The sequence below is a fragment of the Hylaeus volcanicus genome, chromosome 5 (genome assembly GCF_026283585.1).
Source record: "Hylaeus volcanicus isolate JK05 chromosome 5, UHH_iyHylVolc1.0_haploid, whole genome shotgun sequence".
In the NCBI taxonomy this organism is placed as follows: Eukaryota; Metazoa; Arthropoda; class Insecta; order Hymenoptera; family Colletidae; genus Hylaeus; species Hylaeus volcanicus.
Window position 1 is genome coordinate 5,136,430 of NC_071980.1, and position 16,644 is coordinate 5,153,073.

The following is a 16,644-nucleotide window of genomic DNA, read 5'->3' on the forward strand; positions in this document are numbered from 1 at the left end:
GGCAGAGGGAGCACGAAAAATATTCCGTGTCATCGGGCGAGGATCTCTTTGTCGCTCGATTGGGCATAAGCGTCTTTTCATGTACCGCGTGACGGTGTTGTGTGCGAGCGTAAAACGTGCGGTTTCGTCGATTGACGGTAGCGTGTACACGGAGGTCGTTATTAAGAAACGGGATCGCGTCGCGCCGCGGCAACCATAACAGGATCGGTGGTCTCGTCGACCAGGTGAAACGTGGAGTTTTTCTCTGATTGAACGTTCGCGCGTTCCGGAGATCCCAATATTCGAGTGTTATTGAAATAGTATATGGAATTGTTAAATGTCACGTAGTCGTTTTTATGGTTATCATATCGCGTCACGCTCCAAAACCGACCAATCTCGTTCGCCAGCTTTAACCCACACTCCCACACCCCCTGATCAGACATTCCTCGTTTTCCGCCACTTTTTAACCGGTAAACCGAAGCTACGAACGAACGCGAATATTCTCCCGGCGTAACCACGAAGCTGATCTAGCTGTAATCAGCTTCCCGTACACTTTCCTCGTCGAGTTCCTTTATCTCCCCGTGCTCCGCCGAGGCAGAAATGATACAGAATTTAATACAGCTTCATTCAATAAACTCCCATATACATACTCCGGGTTCGTGTCACACTAAATTCTAACTCGATGTAGGAGCTGTACGTCGTAATCCCCTGACTACGTCGAGCGAGTCCTTTGAGGGTGAAAACGTTACGGCGAGCACAAACGTGAAGATAAAGAGAAACAGTGTGTGCGTATGCGCGAGCGAGTTTGAGAGGGAGAGAGAGAGAGAGAGAGAAGGAAGGTTGGGTCGGTGGGTATATTCGTAGTTTGCCAGAAATCTGTAGGTATAATACGTCGTAATGGGAACGAGGAGGATTCCTCTCGTTGCATAGGAAAATCGTTGAGGCATTATCTATAAGATATCGTACGAGCCCCGCCGCGGCGCGGATATCGCGCTGGGAAGTCGACAGGACCGAGGCTGGACGATCGCCTCAAAAGCTAATGCGAGGCTTTGAAATTTGGATTAACCCTCGAAGGGGGAGAAGGTATTTCCTGGTAGGACACGCGTCAAATGTCCCTTTCGCTGAGGTGCGCGAGGGTGTAAATCACGTGGATGTGGGGAGGGTTTGTCAGTGTGAGATACATTACATCAATCTGCTTATACGATAACCAACGACTAATCAGAATCGACGCAGTCCTCGGAAACGGACGAACGAAAGGGATTCCGGGAAAGGTACGTCTATGTTTAACGTTGATGATAAGTCCGCGCGGAGGACGCGTGGGAGTTCACGGGATAGTGATTACTATTTAGTGAGCATTTTATTTTAATATCGAACCTAACGACATTTCATTTGCGCCTGTTTCAACCGCGATACATAATTTATTTCGTTCATATATTTCACGTTATTTCCATAGGAAACTGTGCACAAACGTTTGAAAATGTTGGTAGGTTTACTGTTAATATTAACTAAGCGAGGGCTCATGTGAAGCATTTTTCTTTACGATATATAAATATATAATAATAAAGTATAAGACCAAATATAACAAGAAGTATTAATGACCGAGGGCGTAAATAATTCCTTTTTCAAGCGCCTTTTCGGAAGACACCTCTCCCGGCGATCTCAGTTGCATAAACGCGGTGGCTCATACATAAATTCCGCGTAATGGTAGCTTTAACCAAAGGCAAGAACTCCTGGTTGCCTGTAATTCAAATTCGAAAAGATAATGTCCCGCTTGTACAACGTATATTCCGACGTACCTGCGCCTAGTTAGGTAAGTTCGCTACGGTGAAACCCTCGCCTCTAACCCCCTCAACGGGCGCGAACGTAAGGCGATGTATCAGGAAGAAAACTTTCAGCATAGATAACCTACTTGAAGAGTTAGCCCGCGTACATGCAAATTTCTGAATTATTATGCCGCGACGAGTATATTATGCGAGCCACTTTCCAACCATTTTGCGGTTGCCGCTCTTTCGCAGCCCTTTCGTCTCTCCCGTCTCCGACACAGGATCTTCGCGCGTTTCCGTCGCGATCAGCTGACATAATCTACCATCAGTCGATAATTGCCGTAACGTCGAACGAGTTTCCGCGGCTGTGCTGCGCGGCATCTCGCGGTAGTAGCGAATAAAGTCACCGGTGATAGCTGGAATCGTGCTTTCTGAGCTATTTAGGACTTTAGGAAGAGCGAAGAAACAGGTTTATTTTTCATTTCAGGACTTGGGAATATTTCTGAGCTTGTTATGCACCTGGAATGCCTCACTGTGAGTTTAGTGGCTAAAGTGAGTTCAATACAAAATTAATGATAGATGAACTCCCGATTTACAGTTCATCGATGTGCGATCGAAACTGTCTCCAATTACTCAAAATGGGATTAAAATAAAAAGAAGCAAAAAAATACGACGATAACGAGACCGAACTTAAAACGAAAGTAACGTGAACGCAGTAGCCAGGTTCTTCATTTACAACTGTTGCAACTTGAACAGCAGAATCGTCTCTGTAACAGCGAGAGATCGAAGAAGGAAGACGTTCGAAAGAAAAGACGGGGCGCAACACTTTCTCCGGTTAATTGCGTTAATTGTCCCGGAGCAATATCAGGCGGTAATTAAGGCTGCGCCGGCTAATTAGGTTCGTAGCAGAGACATCCGTCCGAGCACTATCACCCCTCCGACCCCATGCCTCGCGAAAGGACACAAAGCTGAGGACTAACTGAATTTTCTTGAGCAACCAGGCGTCCATCAAAGATCTCGATATTTGAAGGCCTCGTAAGGGTTCTCGGCACCCATAACCCTTGGAATTCGACTATCCAGAACTTCCCGTACCCTCTATCAAATTAACTAAAAAAAAAAGAAAAACTACCACCCTACGTTTGAAAACGTTCACCATTCGATTCCTCTCCAAAGAAAATTAATTCCTTCGCGTAAAACGCTGCCTGTTGGTCAAGTAAATAATATTAAAATCGCCTCGCTCGCAAACATGGTTAAACTGCAACCCTAAAAAAAGGAGTCCGACGCATATTGTCCTTTTTGTCGGGAATGCGCGCACATCAAAGTAGCATTTTGTAATACGATTAGGCTTCATCGCGTTACCGTTCGACGAGGGCGAACGAAAAATCGGAATTACCGTGGAAAAAATACAAGGGACCCGAACGGGTGTGCAAGAAGGGAGAGAGGGGGCGGGTTACGCGTGTTTGTTCCCCGTAGACGAAACTGAGGATCGCCTCTGAGTATCCGTGACCTATAGCTAAACGCATCTAGTCTGTATACTGGGTGTACGCGATAAGTAATTCACTTACAGCTCTATTGAGTTAACCCTTGCTTCTGCAGTGCCTCCATTTAGCCTCTGAAACCCCTGTTCCGATGGTACTTCTGCTCTTCTACCTTTCTCCCCCACCCATCGCCCACTTCGGATACTAACCCCCTTCGCCATTTGGCTCTCGCGATATTAAAACCGTCAGAACCAACTTACGTTTCGGCACACCCTGTAGGTGGTGCTTGTATGCAGGTAACATCGCGGGGAGCTTCAAGTCATGGTGAAAGAGGGTTGTTGTACGGTAAAGTCTATTTTACGGTAAATTTATTTCGTGGAGCAGAGTTTGTAACTGAGAATATTTTGTTCCCATTGTGGGAGTATGGATAATCAGTTCTAATGGAAGAGTGTAGGCTATGGAGGTTTGTGTAAACATAAGGTTTTATGAAACTTGGTATACAGTGGTTTTTGGGGTCGCTGATTCCAAATCTGAAATCAGAATTTAGAAATTCAAAATGGCACCGATTTCATCTTTAATCGTTCACTCGTCAGTTTCATTCTTCAAACATGATACAATATGTTTATGAAATGAAAAATATGACATAAATGTCGGATCCACTTACCCTAATCTTACCTACTGAATTTTAATAAACGATATAAACATAACGAGAGCAAGCGAAGTGACTGACCACTTAAATGTTGATTCTGAAGATAGTTTCGAAAGGCTTACCTGGAAACAGTGTAGGTCGGATTTTGGGGCAGCTGAAGAGCCAAGAATTGATATCCGATCAATTAAACGTGTGGAGGGAGGACGTGGGCGAAAAGGAGCGAGGCAATGGTGGGAGAAGTTAAAGGTAAACTTAAGACAGAGAACGACGGCGTGGCGGAGAGGAACAGGGAGTCCAGGGCAAAAGGCTAGGTCATATTGCGGATAGGCAAAGTGAGTAGTATCTATCTCGTCAAAACGTCGGTGTAAGACCACTTAGGGCAAGGGTTCGTCTCTTTGGGAAAGCTTATGGCGGGCCCTCAAAGTGGCCATTACGAGCCGATGGTTGGTCCGTGGATGGTCTGTAGAAATCGACGGTCAGTATCGTCTCTTCTCTCTCCTCTCCTCTTACCTATAATTTCTTCGCCCCTATCCTCCGCATCTTGCTCTCTTCCGGTACCATTTACCAACCAAGTTGTCCAATTAGGTGTGTCAAGAGGTACTGAATAATTATGGCGGTTTAGGTTGCTTGGTGTCCCTGTGAAACAGTATCGGTTCCTCGAATACGAGTTGTTTTGTTTCGCAAAAGTATCGTCGGTCCACCATATAAACTGAATCGAGAAACGAAAATAAAACGGAGGTATAGATCTACGAAATGTATTTTATTTACTTACAAATGAACCTATTTGCAGGTTGGCTGAATGTAAACGAGGCAAGATGCAGCTGAATTTCTCGTTGAGGTTGGCGAGAATAAGACGTTCGTAAGATATCCTTTGATAGGCCGGTATCCGGGCCAGGGTCTAGGTCATGTGTCAATACTTCCGAGAGGTTTGACGTTTCATTGTTAGCTGTGTGTACTAACGTCTGACGGCTACTCGATAGTTTCCGTCTTAAGTAACATCCTTTCAAGCGTGCCGATCGCTCTGTCGCTTATAAAATAATTACAAGTTTAATAAGTGCTATTCGTGTGCTACTCAAATATCCATGTATTCGAATGTTCAAGTACATAAATACAATACGACTCTGGTACTCCATGTAACTTCTTGAAATCGTTCAATTACAAACAATGCTTTCGCAACAAAGAATCAATTTTACCGATAAATTAGTTCGTTCCTCTCCCCTCGGATGACAAAGATACACTTGCATGTGCGTCGAGCATACACTCGAATAAATTCCTAATTAATTCCTAATCCGAACAGTCCATACCGCGCGGTTGAATAATCCCGATGTAATAACCGTTGAAAAATGAATCTCCCATCCATCGATCCATGAAGTTTTGGAGACGCCTGTAGAAACGACTGGAGGGTATTTCACCCGGCGGAAAGACACGTTTAAAGAATTAAAGTATCTAATGCGAAAGAAAAGTCTTCGGAGCCGCCGTTTGAAAGCGAAGTATTGTCTGCTTAAGCCTGGCATTCAGTGGCCCCGGTCTCTCTCTCTCTCTCTCTCTCTCTCTCTCTCTCTCTCTCTCTCCCCCTCTATCTATCTCCATCCTCCCACGTTCTTCTCGAGTATAAATTGCAAAAGGTAAGATAGTACGCAGCCAGAGCACGCTGGAGGGGGAAATAAGAAATTAAGAGAGAGTCTTAGGAGAGAATAAAGCTAAGAATTAAGGCGGCAGAGAAGGCACCGAGGGGGCACGGGGGGAAGATTCAGGGGGGCGGAATAGAGAGGAGAAAGAAAGCGGGGAAGAGTGAGAGAAGACGGAATGAACTGAAACCACTGCTGGCGCTCGCTTTCGGGCTTAAGTCCTCCCAGGGATTCTTACTCGCGCATCATTTAACAAAACAATTAGAAATTAACCCCTTCCTTCGTCCGTTCCTTCTTTTATTTCGAATCCGCGCGTCCCAAAATTAAGGAGGCTTTCAACCCTTTTCAGGGAACGATTCGGTGCTCTCGATTACGTATCAAACCCTAAACGTCTAGGGATGGATGATTTGTGGGAAATCGTTTCGATTCAATCGTACGGATTATTTGTAACAAGTGTACAATTTTTAACACGCACGACCGTTATTTTTGTTAAATATAAATTCACATTATTCGAGGGTCGTGTATTATTATGGCGTTCTATGAAATGTTGTATCATTTATCTAATCTTAATATTATCTAATTATCTAAAAAAAAAAAAATAGTGAGAAAACGTTCCTTTGGCTAACGAAACCGCGACGAGGGTGAAAGACGAGCGCTTAACATGACAATAGCCGTTCATTGTCAGGGAAACTCACACCCCCCCGCTTGCAGTGTACTCCCTATCGAGTCAATGGAAAGCAGAATCGCTACTGAGAATTAGAAGTCTTTCATGAACTCCAAGATCTTGATAAATCGTTCTTTCATCGCGTTTTCTCTCGCTAATCCCACCATTTTTCGTGGGAATACTTTTACGCATAAATCTGGACCTGCCTTTATCATTCATCCTAACGTTTCTTTCGATTCTATGTATCGATGTATCTAAATAGCTCCCTTTAAGCTCCCACTAAATGAACAAAAAAAAAAAAATAAAAAGACGCTGTCTTCAAAGCCAGTAAGTGCATATCAATCGAATCCCCCCAACTTAGTTCTCAGGTTCCCTCAACCCTGTCCACCCACGTCAGCCGAACATCGCCGCCTAGAAATAACTACTTGCAAACAGACGACGCGCAAACACCGGCCTGACGAAGCAACGACGGGAGTCTCGGGAGAAATATTCCCCAACTTCGACCGAACGCTAATTTCTTCTTTTTTTTTTTCCTCGGGGACGTAATTGCCCCACAAATAAAGAAACGAGGAGGAAACTTTTACCGGGAACCCGTTCGGATCCGCGACAGGAAAAAAAAATTCGAGGGAGCGCTTAACGACGGAATAGCGGAAAGTCTGCGAACAGAACCTGCGCCCCAGACCGCTGATATTCTTATTTCCCGAACGGTGGTAAGAGTTTCAAGAATCAACATACGGCAGATCAAAAGGCGTTTCTGATAATTGGTGGAAATCTTTTCCGGTCGTCCCCATCAACTCCCCCGATCGCCGAGCCTCTGGCAAAGGGTCTCTCGTCGTCTCGCGATCTCGCCTCCCGTTTGAAGATTACGCGCGTTTCACGGTGGACTGCTGGCGGAAAAACATCCCATATTTATTCCGCGTTTGCTTCCACGCGAAGCAGTCACAGTTCTAAGAGGCGACCGGCGGTTTGAATGGGGGTGTGTAAGAGGAGCTCGATGCAGTCTGGTATCGACGATCGGCGGGGGTGGCTCCGTAGACGGCGGGCGCACCCGGATGTCTTTGCTTTACGCTTTACTGTTATTTATCTCCGTGAAAAACGGAATTCATGGCGGCGTGTTCCAAACGTGGCGGACTTTTCTTCGAGAACGGGTAAAAAAGCGGAAGGGGGTTCCCTCGAACCCTTGCTAAACGATACCCAGTAATTTCTTGGGGGCAGAGCTTTCCTTTTAGCGTTTACGGTTTGATACTGGGGCTTGGTCTATCGGTGGACTCTACTCGATGCATTAGATTTTCGCGAAATGTTTCGCTCGGTTCACTCGTGTTCATGACTCAGCTGGTTACTGTCGACTGTTACACAAACAGTGTTTGTATAAATAGACGACATTGTGATAGAGCAAAATGGATCGTAAACAACTCAAAAACGAAAGAAGCTTTTGGAGCAACGTTGCTATTATATTCATTATAATGGCAATTATAGTAGGAATATTATATTTAATATAATAGTGGAATGAGATTCACCAACCACGAGGCAATCGTCTGTGGAATTTTGAAATTCGCCCGAAGCCCGACAGTCGGGACAGTATTTGAACGAATCCCGTGGAAGGGTCGAGGTCAACGAGAAGGGGACAAACATATGGGACGGATGGTCCGTCGACGAAAGCCAGGAGCTTTTTAACTAGTGGATACTACCCCCGATCGGTCGCCGCAGATTAATTTCATCATGAATGTTAGCCCAACACTCGAGATTCAACCGCAGCCAAACACCCTTCACCGGGACTCTATTAACAGTTTAAAGCATATTACAGTCATGACGCGAGCTTGTTTCGATGAGCCCCGTCAAAGCTCGGCCGGCTGTGAAAAATATGTTTCATCAAATCTACGTATTTAGCTCTTCTCGAAGTCTTCGGGCACACCTATCTTTCTTACGACGAGTTCGGATCTATTCTCCGTATTTTTCAATAAATACAGCCCAATTCACAGGATCGTTACATTTTCGAAAGAAGCGTATTATCGCTTTTTGCATGGTTGCCAATTAGGAGTGTCTGAAAGGTCGAGGCATCAGGTAAGCTCGTTCCCCGAAGACGAACACCCTCCCACCGCCTTTAGTTCGAGTTAAGAGCGCCACGGAAGAGGGGGCGGGAGAGAGAAACAAAGGGTGACCCGATCCGGGGATCTCCCTTTCTCTCTACCTCTCTTCATCGTTCTCCTTTGCCTTTTTCGGTGGAAATAAAACTGTTGTATCTACTAATAAAGGCGGAGTCTTACTTTTAAAAGCGCGTACTGCCGCGTCTCGTTTCTCCTTCGCTCCGTCGGCCGGTCTCCCTCCAGGCTCGCTCTCTCACCTTCGTTCTGTGTTAAAATAGGAGGGATTAGTTCCTATGGTAGCACGGGGGCTTAAGCATTGATGAGGTTTTTAAATGGGTTCTCCTTTGACGATGGCAAGAGAGAGCACGAAAGACGCGGGCGTCCAACTGGCTGGGGATGAGTGGAGGGTGGACAGAGCGGGACGATATTTACCGGCAGATTAAAAAATCGAGGGAAAAATTAAGTGTTACGGGGGCACGGCCCCGTGCGGGATTTAATTCTACGTAATCCTCTGCTAAGATCGCCGAACCAGCTCCCTCGGCCGTGGGAGTCCTTGCCTCTATGTTCGTAAGAAGGTCGAACCCTTAGATTCCCAACCCCTCCCAACCTCGGGGACTACTTTTTCTCCGTTTTTTAAATCTCGCGCTAATCGTCTAAGACCGCGCTTTCAGAGTGGCCTCGATTAGCTGCGGGAACGTTGCGACTATCGATATCGAGGCTCGTGGTAACATGTCCGTTAGAATGTTAAAAATTTACAACAGGCTTTATCGACGAAGCATTCTATATTATCAGTAGAATGCAGTGTATTACCGATAAAGAACTCTGTATTACTCTGTATAAACTACTTTACGTTACCAACAAAGTACGATAACCAAAAATGGTTGTGAATTATAATTATTGCGAGGCAAGTGACCAACCTAATCTTGACGAAGCTCCGGTCAAACGGACCCTCGATCCCGCGCTGGTTTTCGCCCGGTATAATGTCATCTCGAGCAGTTTAGCAGCCCGGCTGATGGAAAGTTCATTTCGGGACGAGTTGAGGTCGGCCGACGACGGGTCTTTTTCCCAACGTCTCTAACCACTCAAATAATAATGTGGCTTAATTACATGAGGACAAGTCGATATGTTGGCGATACAAATATTTAGAGGGTGGACGGCGAGTAGCCGTGGAACGATGTTATTAGTAAATTAACCGACATCAAAGAAAATGCGAGCGGTGGTCACTCATTCTGCTAATGGAAAGCCTGCATCCTCCTGGGCGAGATATCTATAGACGTACTTACATACTGTCTGTACAGATATATTTCTACGTTTCCAAACACGGCGGCACAAACGATCGCCCGTGCGATCGTTATGATTACGCTACGGAAGCATCTACGAACCCTCGAAGGGCCGTCGAGTGCTCGAGATACTTCTACCTCGGTCTGCTGCGTAAAGTAGCCATGGGATAACAGCCTTTTTCTACGAAAATCCGCAGAATTTTTCTATTAATTTAATTCTTTTTCAAGTTCTAATCGACTTCTTTCTGGTTTAGATAACCCTAAGAGAATTGAGAGAGGGCTTTTATATCTATCACCGTAGAAAGGGAATTCACGAATTCAAAAATGTATTTACTTCAATTAGAAACCTAGTTTAACGAAGACACAGCTCCACATTACCATGTATATCGATTTTTTAAAATTGATCCTCATCGACACCAAAATCTATCAGTACTATCAGTACTACCAGTTCCCACCTATTTAGTGCCAAACGTTCCTCCCTATCCTCTCGTTTAAGCCACCCCCTAAGCGCTTCCGAACGTCAGAATCATACCAAATGATTCCTACTCATTTTTCTCTGGCACGTTACAGGTTGATCCGATTCCCGGTCCACGAGCACTGTTATTATCACGGCTGGTATACATCATGGCGAGTCGGAGCGTCATTGGTTAAGAGGATGATGCATGCAGAGGGTGACGAGGACCTCGAGAAGTCGCGAAGTCCATGCATCCCTCCCCTCGACCTCTTCGCCGATTTCCCTCCTCGTCGTCTCTTCCTACGTTACTCCCAGGTCTTAAGGGTGATTTCTTTTCGTTCCTGGCCCCGCCAGACTAAATTTCGCGCGTTAAGCCCTCGGTGTAATCCTGCCCTTAATATTCAAAAACGTGATCGCCCTGCCAAGCGTTCCGAACGAAGGAGCTGCCCCGAAGCCACCGGCTCGTCCGAACGAACTCGGGAGGGAGTGGAAGCTTTTCATATGCTAATTGGCATTCGTCATTTTCTTATGGCGACGACTTAAGTGTGCTTAAGCGAGCTAACTCCTTTCTAGAAGCGTCAGACCTCGGCCAGGAGACGCCGGACTGGCCACGACGTTCAAAAAATTGGACAGCGCGCCAACGAACCGATACTTGGACTCGTATGTCTCAGGTCTCAAACTCAAGGCACATGAGAAATGAAATAGAAAAATTGAAATGAAGAAAATTAACTTTACGTATCTCCAAGAACCCCACGAAATTGTCTCACATTTTCCAACGCTTCCTATCGGAATAAAAATTTTCCCTCTAACAAATGGATCTCGAATACCCACCTCCCCCCCCCCCCTTCTCTTCGCCCAGACCAACAGCATGCTAGGAGACTCTTATTTTGAATCAGTTTGAATGGTAACAGGTTATATCGATTACACTGCTGATTGATCACGTATAACACGTAAATATTTTTCCCGCCTCAGTCGAGGTGCGAGCGTTACCTACGGGTGTCGCGGTACACGCCGCGTGTATTACACTCGGCACTTTATCGGAGGATATCTGAACGGCGTATCTGTAATGAGATAACGTGCGAGTTCGTCGATTAAAAGTGCCGCGCCTCTAGCCTCAGACTGGTCGAGCCTGGTTGGTTCCGTTAGCCCAGTTTAACAGCGAGACGACGGGAAAAACTCGGATTTAAGGGGAACTTGGTCGCACGCGAGACAACGAGTGATTATCGCTATTGTATCCATCATGTGATTGAGCGACCATTTTCATGGTTGCAACGGTTCGAGTAGAAGCGTGTTCAGAGTGGTGTGTTTTATGCGTGGGAGTGAAATCAAGGTGTTCGGAACGAAACGAAAAAACGAACGAGAGATTGGTGAAACGAGGGAATAAAACATTTGGCCAGGTATTTTTATAGAAATCGACTAATGTTAGGTTAATGCGTGATAGTGCAGGGTATAGCGTCGTAGGAATTTGGAGAATACTGGAGACGTCATCAGGTGACTCATGATAACAATCGCTAGGCACGTGTAATGATTTCTATTTGTCTGGTCTACATCCTACGGAAGATCAGGATGTGAATTAGTGTTGCCTTTTTTGGAGAATTTGTTGTTGTGGTTTGAGCGATTTGAGTAGTTAAATAGTATTGAGTTAAAAATGGCAGCGTGAAAAGTGTTGGAAACGTTAATCTATTCAGGAACAATCTATTTCATGGAAGACGATAGGTGACTCATATTTTAAATCTTTTAATTATCACCTGTTCTAGATACGTTTGAATCATATGAGTAGATACTACTCAGGGCGCTCAACAATAAAACACTTCCGGTTTACATTCAAGCAACCAATTTTTTAGATTCTAATTCAATCTCGCACAATTAGGAATTATCAGAATTAAATAATTTTGTAAATAATGTTCAAAACAATTCTAATTGTAAGTCAGAATTTCATAAAGACGCATCTCCCCCTACCCCCAATGAAAATGACATAACTCAACAAATATTATGACTAGGATGGTTTTTATCAACGATTCGTGTGTTTTGAGCAATCTTCTGAGAAAAAATAATTTCACAATCTATGAAACATAAAACTAACATTACATATATATCTAATAGAAATAACGCGAGCAATAAGAATAATATTCGATTGCAATCAAATTAGAAAATACAGTTACACTTCAACTGGTTATAAGTGTATCTTATTTTAGGATACTCATTTTTATTAAATAGGATTTATCGTACCACGCGAGATTTGATGTTTTATGTAAAATGTTTTATATTAGACAAAACTCATACAGCAGAGGGTCGAGACCGCTGTTGGAATTCAAGTATTGATTCCTATTCGCAGGAATGACCATACGTCTTCAAGAAGTGGTGAGATCGGAAGTGGAAGGTGGCCTGTCAGGGCCAGCCAATCCGATACCAAGCCAGTCGATAGACTGCGGTTGTGCACAGCTACCATGTCCAAAATTAGCGAAATTTGCAACTCGACGGCTATTCGTCGGCCTAATGACGTGGATCGGTTTGGTCCAGGCAGCTGGGTACGCGTACTTTTACGTAGCGGGGCCCACGATCGCCAGAAGATTTCAATTCGATCCTTACATAATGGGCAAGTATCTCAGTTATCGACAGTTACTTTCAATTATTTTCGATTAATTCAATTTTTGTTTAACGCTATTTTTGTATTAATTTTACAGAGTGGGTCCTTGTAATATCAGATTTAACGCCCTTCTTTCTTGGCCTACTCGTTGCATATTGGGGCGATAGGTTCCATAGAGTTGCATGGATCGGTGGTGTAGTCCTTTTACAGAGTGTATCATATTTTATCATGATCATTCCTCATCTGACACATAAAATCAAATTCTTCGATAACGCAAACAATGTCACACATATGTCAAAATACGCAGGTGAGCAAGAATTCAATTTTATTATACTTTAAGTGACACATTCATTATTTTTACTTTAACTTTTACTTAAAATTATTCGTTACTTCCAGATGACCACCAAGAATTGTGTTCAGCAGTTCCATTTAGAATCATCGCGAAGGATGACGAATTTTGTTATTTTACATTCGGTATGATCATCGGAGTACAAGTCGTATCCGGAGTGGCACAGATTGCATATTTCGCGTTGGGTATTTCTTATTTGGACGATAATACGAAAAAGAAACACGCTGCCGCCTTCATCGGTATCATCATCGCTGTGAAAATCGTTGGTGTCCTTTTGGGATACATCCTGGCCTGGGGCTGCCTTAGGTAACAATTGTTCAATCTAAATTACTAGTGCAATTTTGCTAACAAATATTTTTATACGAAGGAATTCGGTCTCACGAGAACGTAATTTAAATACTCATCGACTAAGCTAATTTCTGAATTATTATACAAATATTCAATATCATCTGAAGATTCTAAATGGTGCAGGATAGACGCAGAAACTCTGACTACCATAGACTCCTATACGGACCAAATTGGTGCATGGTGGCTGGGATTTCCAATTCTCACAATATTACTCGTAGTTCCTAGTTTGCTACTCTCATGGTTCCCCAGAGTGCTGCCATCCGAGGTAGACATAAATATAAAAATAATTAAGATTAGCACATTGTGGATCGTGTAAATCGAATTTATAACACGTACTAGCCGCCTCGACCGAATAATTATTTTATTTATAATTACACTAGGTCGTTGAACAAGCAGCAGCTTCGTTATTAATTAGTGCCAGCAGATATAACCTAGCACCCAACAAAGCCATCAAAGTTGGCGGTGCAGGTTTCTGCGAAACGTTGAACAGGCTGTTCCTTAATAAAATTTTAGTGTGCCACGTTTTGGCGTTCACGCTCTCCATCATGGCCATTGTGAATTTCATGGGTTACGAGAATCTTATTATAGAGTCGAAATTTCACGTTCCCAAGCCAACTGGGATGTTGCTGGGCTTCAACGATCCGATGCCTTCGAGGCTGATATCAAGTAAGACGGACTATTACTCGTAATAACTTTGTGATACGATGGTATCGTGAATTTTCTTCTAGGGCGAAATTAAATTCAAATTCCGTTTATTTTCAGACTTTCTGAAGCCTATACTGATCGGTTTGATAGTGACAGTTGCAGGCCTGGTAATATCTAAAGCAAAACCTAGCGCTCGAAGTGTTATCGGATATAGTGTCGTCGTTGTGACGATATCCGCTGCAATTATTTTTGGATTGACTGTTACAGCTTGCGAGAAGAATCCTATAGTTGGCACCGACGACAGAGGAAGGTTAGTACACTTGTAATTATTACAAGAATATAAATAAATATTTAATATAGCCTTCTAACTCTCTGCGCGTATAATATATCACTGGAGAGGGGATCAGCTATAACGAAATATGTATTTCGTGACGATTATTCACGATTATTTTTTATTCAGAATAGACCTAACAAAGTATTGCAACAAAGACTGCGGCTGTTCGGACGACGCCCAATTTCGCCCCGTTTGCGACTCCAAAGGGCAGTACACCTTCTACAGCCCTTGCCACGCTGGATGCGCTTCCTCCGAATTCAAGAACGGTATAACGATGTACACTGGCTGTACATGCGTACAAGAAGTAACTGGTAAAGCGGATGGAGATGCACAAGATGGACCTTGCAACTCGAGCGTTTGCCAAATTGGTTGGTTGTTCTTCGAAGTAAGTGAATCAACATTCATTTCAGTATTCCAAGTTTCCAAAGTACTCCAAGTACTCCAAAATTAGCCATTTATATCAACGTTATTCGTTTTAATTTCATTTCCACGTGCTTTCGTAACAACCGTGGTGTTTCATATTCATGTCCTAATTAATTAACTTTATATTATCCTTCTTAAGTTCGGCACTCTATTGGCGTACGCACTAGTCGCCTCGGCTTTCGTGGGCGACTGTCTAATAACTCTAAGATCGGTCTACGCCCAAGACAAAGCCTGCAGCATCGGCTTCTTGATGATGTGGTCCACCATTTTCACGTACGCTGCTGGAAAATTCGTTTACGACCTCGTAGCAAGCCTAACCTGCCAATATTGGGGAACTCAAAAGACGATCTGTCACCTACACGACAGCTTGAAGCTTGGCGATTATCTATGCTACTTGACGGGTTCTCTTCTGGCTTTGAGCGCCCTGCTGAAAATCCTTTCATGGATTTTCTGCGCGGATCTAGACCTCTACAATCAAGAGATGAAGGAACTTCCCGAAGGTGCAGAGCTGCAGGTCCTCGTGCCCACTCTTGCTCTAGGTTCCAGAAAAGCGGGAGAGTTATCCGACACTGGCAACAATGGTAAGTCGTTGCATTGTTTGCTGCATTCGAAGTAATAAGATGGTCCAACACAGTAATAGGTTTAGATGCGAATCTCTTTAGTATGATAGCTCAAAGCTAGAAAACATGGTTCATTTGTTTTGGTAAAATCTCCCAAGGCTCTCAATGTTCTTGCACTTAGTCAACCCAAATCCATGTCCCACCTACAGTTCACACTACCCTGAATGTCGCAAGATGTACGATCCAGCGTCCCTGAAGAGATTAACAGCTTTCTGCTCCATTCGCAGACAAATCAACGACTCGAGCGGAGATCGTCAACGAACCCGAAACGACAAAGACTAACGAAAATTCTGGAAAAAGCAAAGCTCAGCAACAAATAGACGACGCACCGTTGAAGTACGGGCCCCTAGGACCCGGCGATCGACGAACAGACTCGAAGTCGTCACTGAACAAGATATCAAAAGTACGAAATCTGGAAACCGAAGACGAGTTGAGTTCCAGCGACGAGGTCGCGATGAAGGACCTCAACTCCAAGGTGCCATACGTCCCTCTAGATCTTGACTCCGACGTGGAGAGCGACTTGAGTAATGCCGAGCCCAGATCACGAAAACGTATCCACAGCAAGGACTACGATCGCGTATACGATCTAGATCAAAGCTCCTCCGAGAAAAGTTCCCTTCCCAGGCAAAATGCCGGTCGATCGCAGTACAAGAATCAAAAGGGAACCGCGGACGGTTCGTACATAACAAGCAGCTTCGAGTATTCCCGTCAACAAAATGGCGCATCCAGGAGAGGTGATTTCAACGAAGTGGGTATACCTATCGTGGACCATTCGCCTCAGTCGCAGTCCGACCCTAGATTCCTGAAGGATGTGAAATCGTTGATCAATCAATATGAATTGAACGCCGACCATCAAGTTGCCGAAGACCAGCAAGTTGAAGCAGGGGTTGGAGGTCACCATACGGATTACAAACCCGTTGCTGGTATTCCGTTGGCAGCCATGGCGCAGTCGAGGCCTGAATCTAGGAATGGTCAATTTTCGTCAGGGTTCAGCAGTTTGGCCGGTGGTAGAGCTCCTCAGGATCGACCTGAATCCCGTGAAAGCTCCAGCCCGAGGACTTCCAGCAAGGGGAGCAGGGGGACCTTGCATACAGATTTCTAACGTCTACGTGAGCTGATTCGTGGGCATTTTCCTTACATTTCTGCGCCGTACACTGCCTGTGTATTGATAGTTTTATATGATCGATTATAAATATATTTTATTTATATAAACGTTTCTGGTGGTATTCCTTTCCCGATGATTCGTCCTGTCGAGTCTGTAGAGTTTAGATTTGTGATACGACAGGTGGCGTCACCTGTAATGGTATCGCTCTATAATTTAAAGGACTGACTTGGTAATTTTAGTGTTAATTTCAGCTA

General features: G+C 44.4%; 1 protein-coding gene across 1 annotated transcript; it reads left to right on the top strand.

Annotated features, from left to right (window-relative positions):
- The first annotated feature begins 11,009 nt into the window (after positions 1-11,009).
- On the top strand, positions 11,010-16,501 carry LOC128876644 (solute carrier organic anion transporter family member 3A1). Its single transcript, XM_054123166.1, has 10 exons — positions 11,010-11,376; positions 12,315-12,575; positions 12,664-12,873; positions 12,963-13,221; positions 13,387-13,528; positions 13,644-13,929; positions 14,026-14,218; positions 14,369-14,627; positions 14,805-15,246; positions 15,513-16,501. Exons 2-10 carry the CDS (start codon positions 12,317-12,319, stop codon positions 16,385-16,387), a joined length of 2,925 nt encoding a protein of 974 aa, XP_053979141.1. The 5' UTR covers positions 11,010-11,376; positions 12,315-12,316; the 3' UTR covers positions 16,388-16,501.
- The last annotated feature ends 143 nt before the right edge of the window (positions 16,502-16,644 follow it).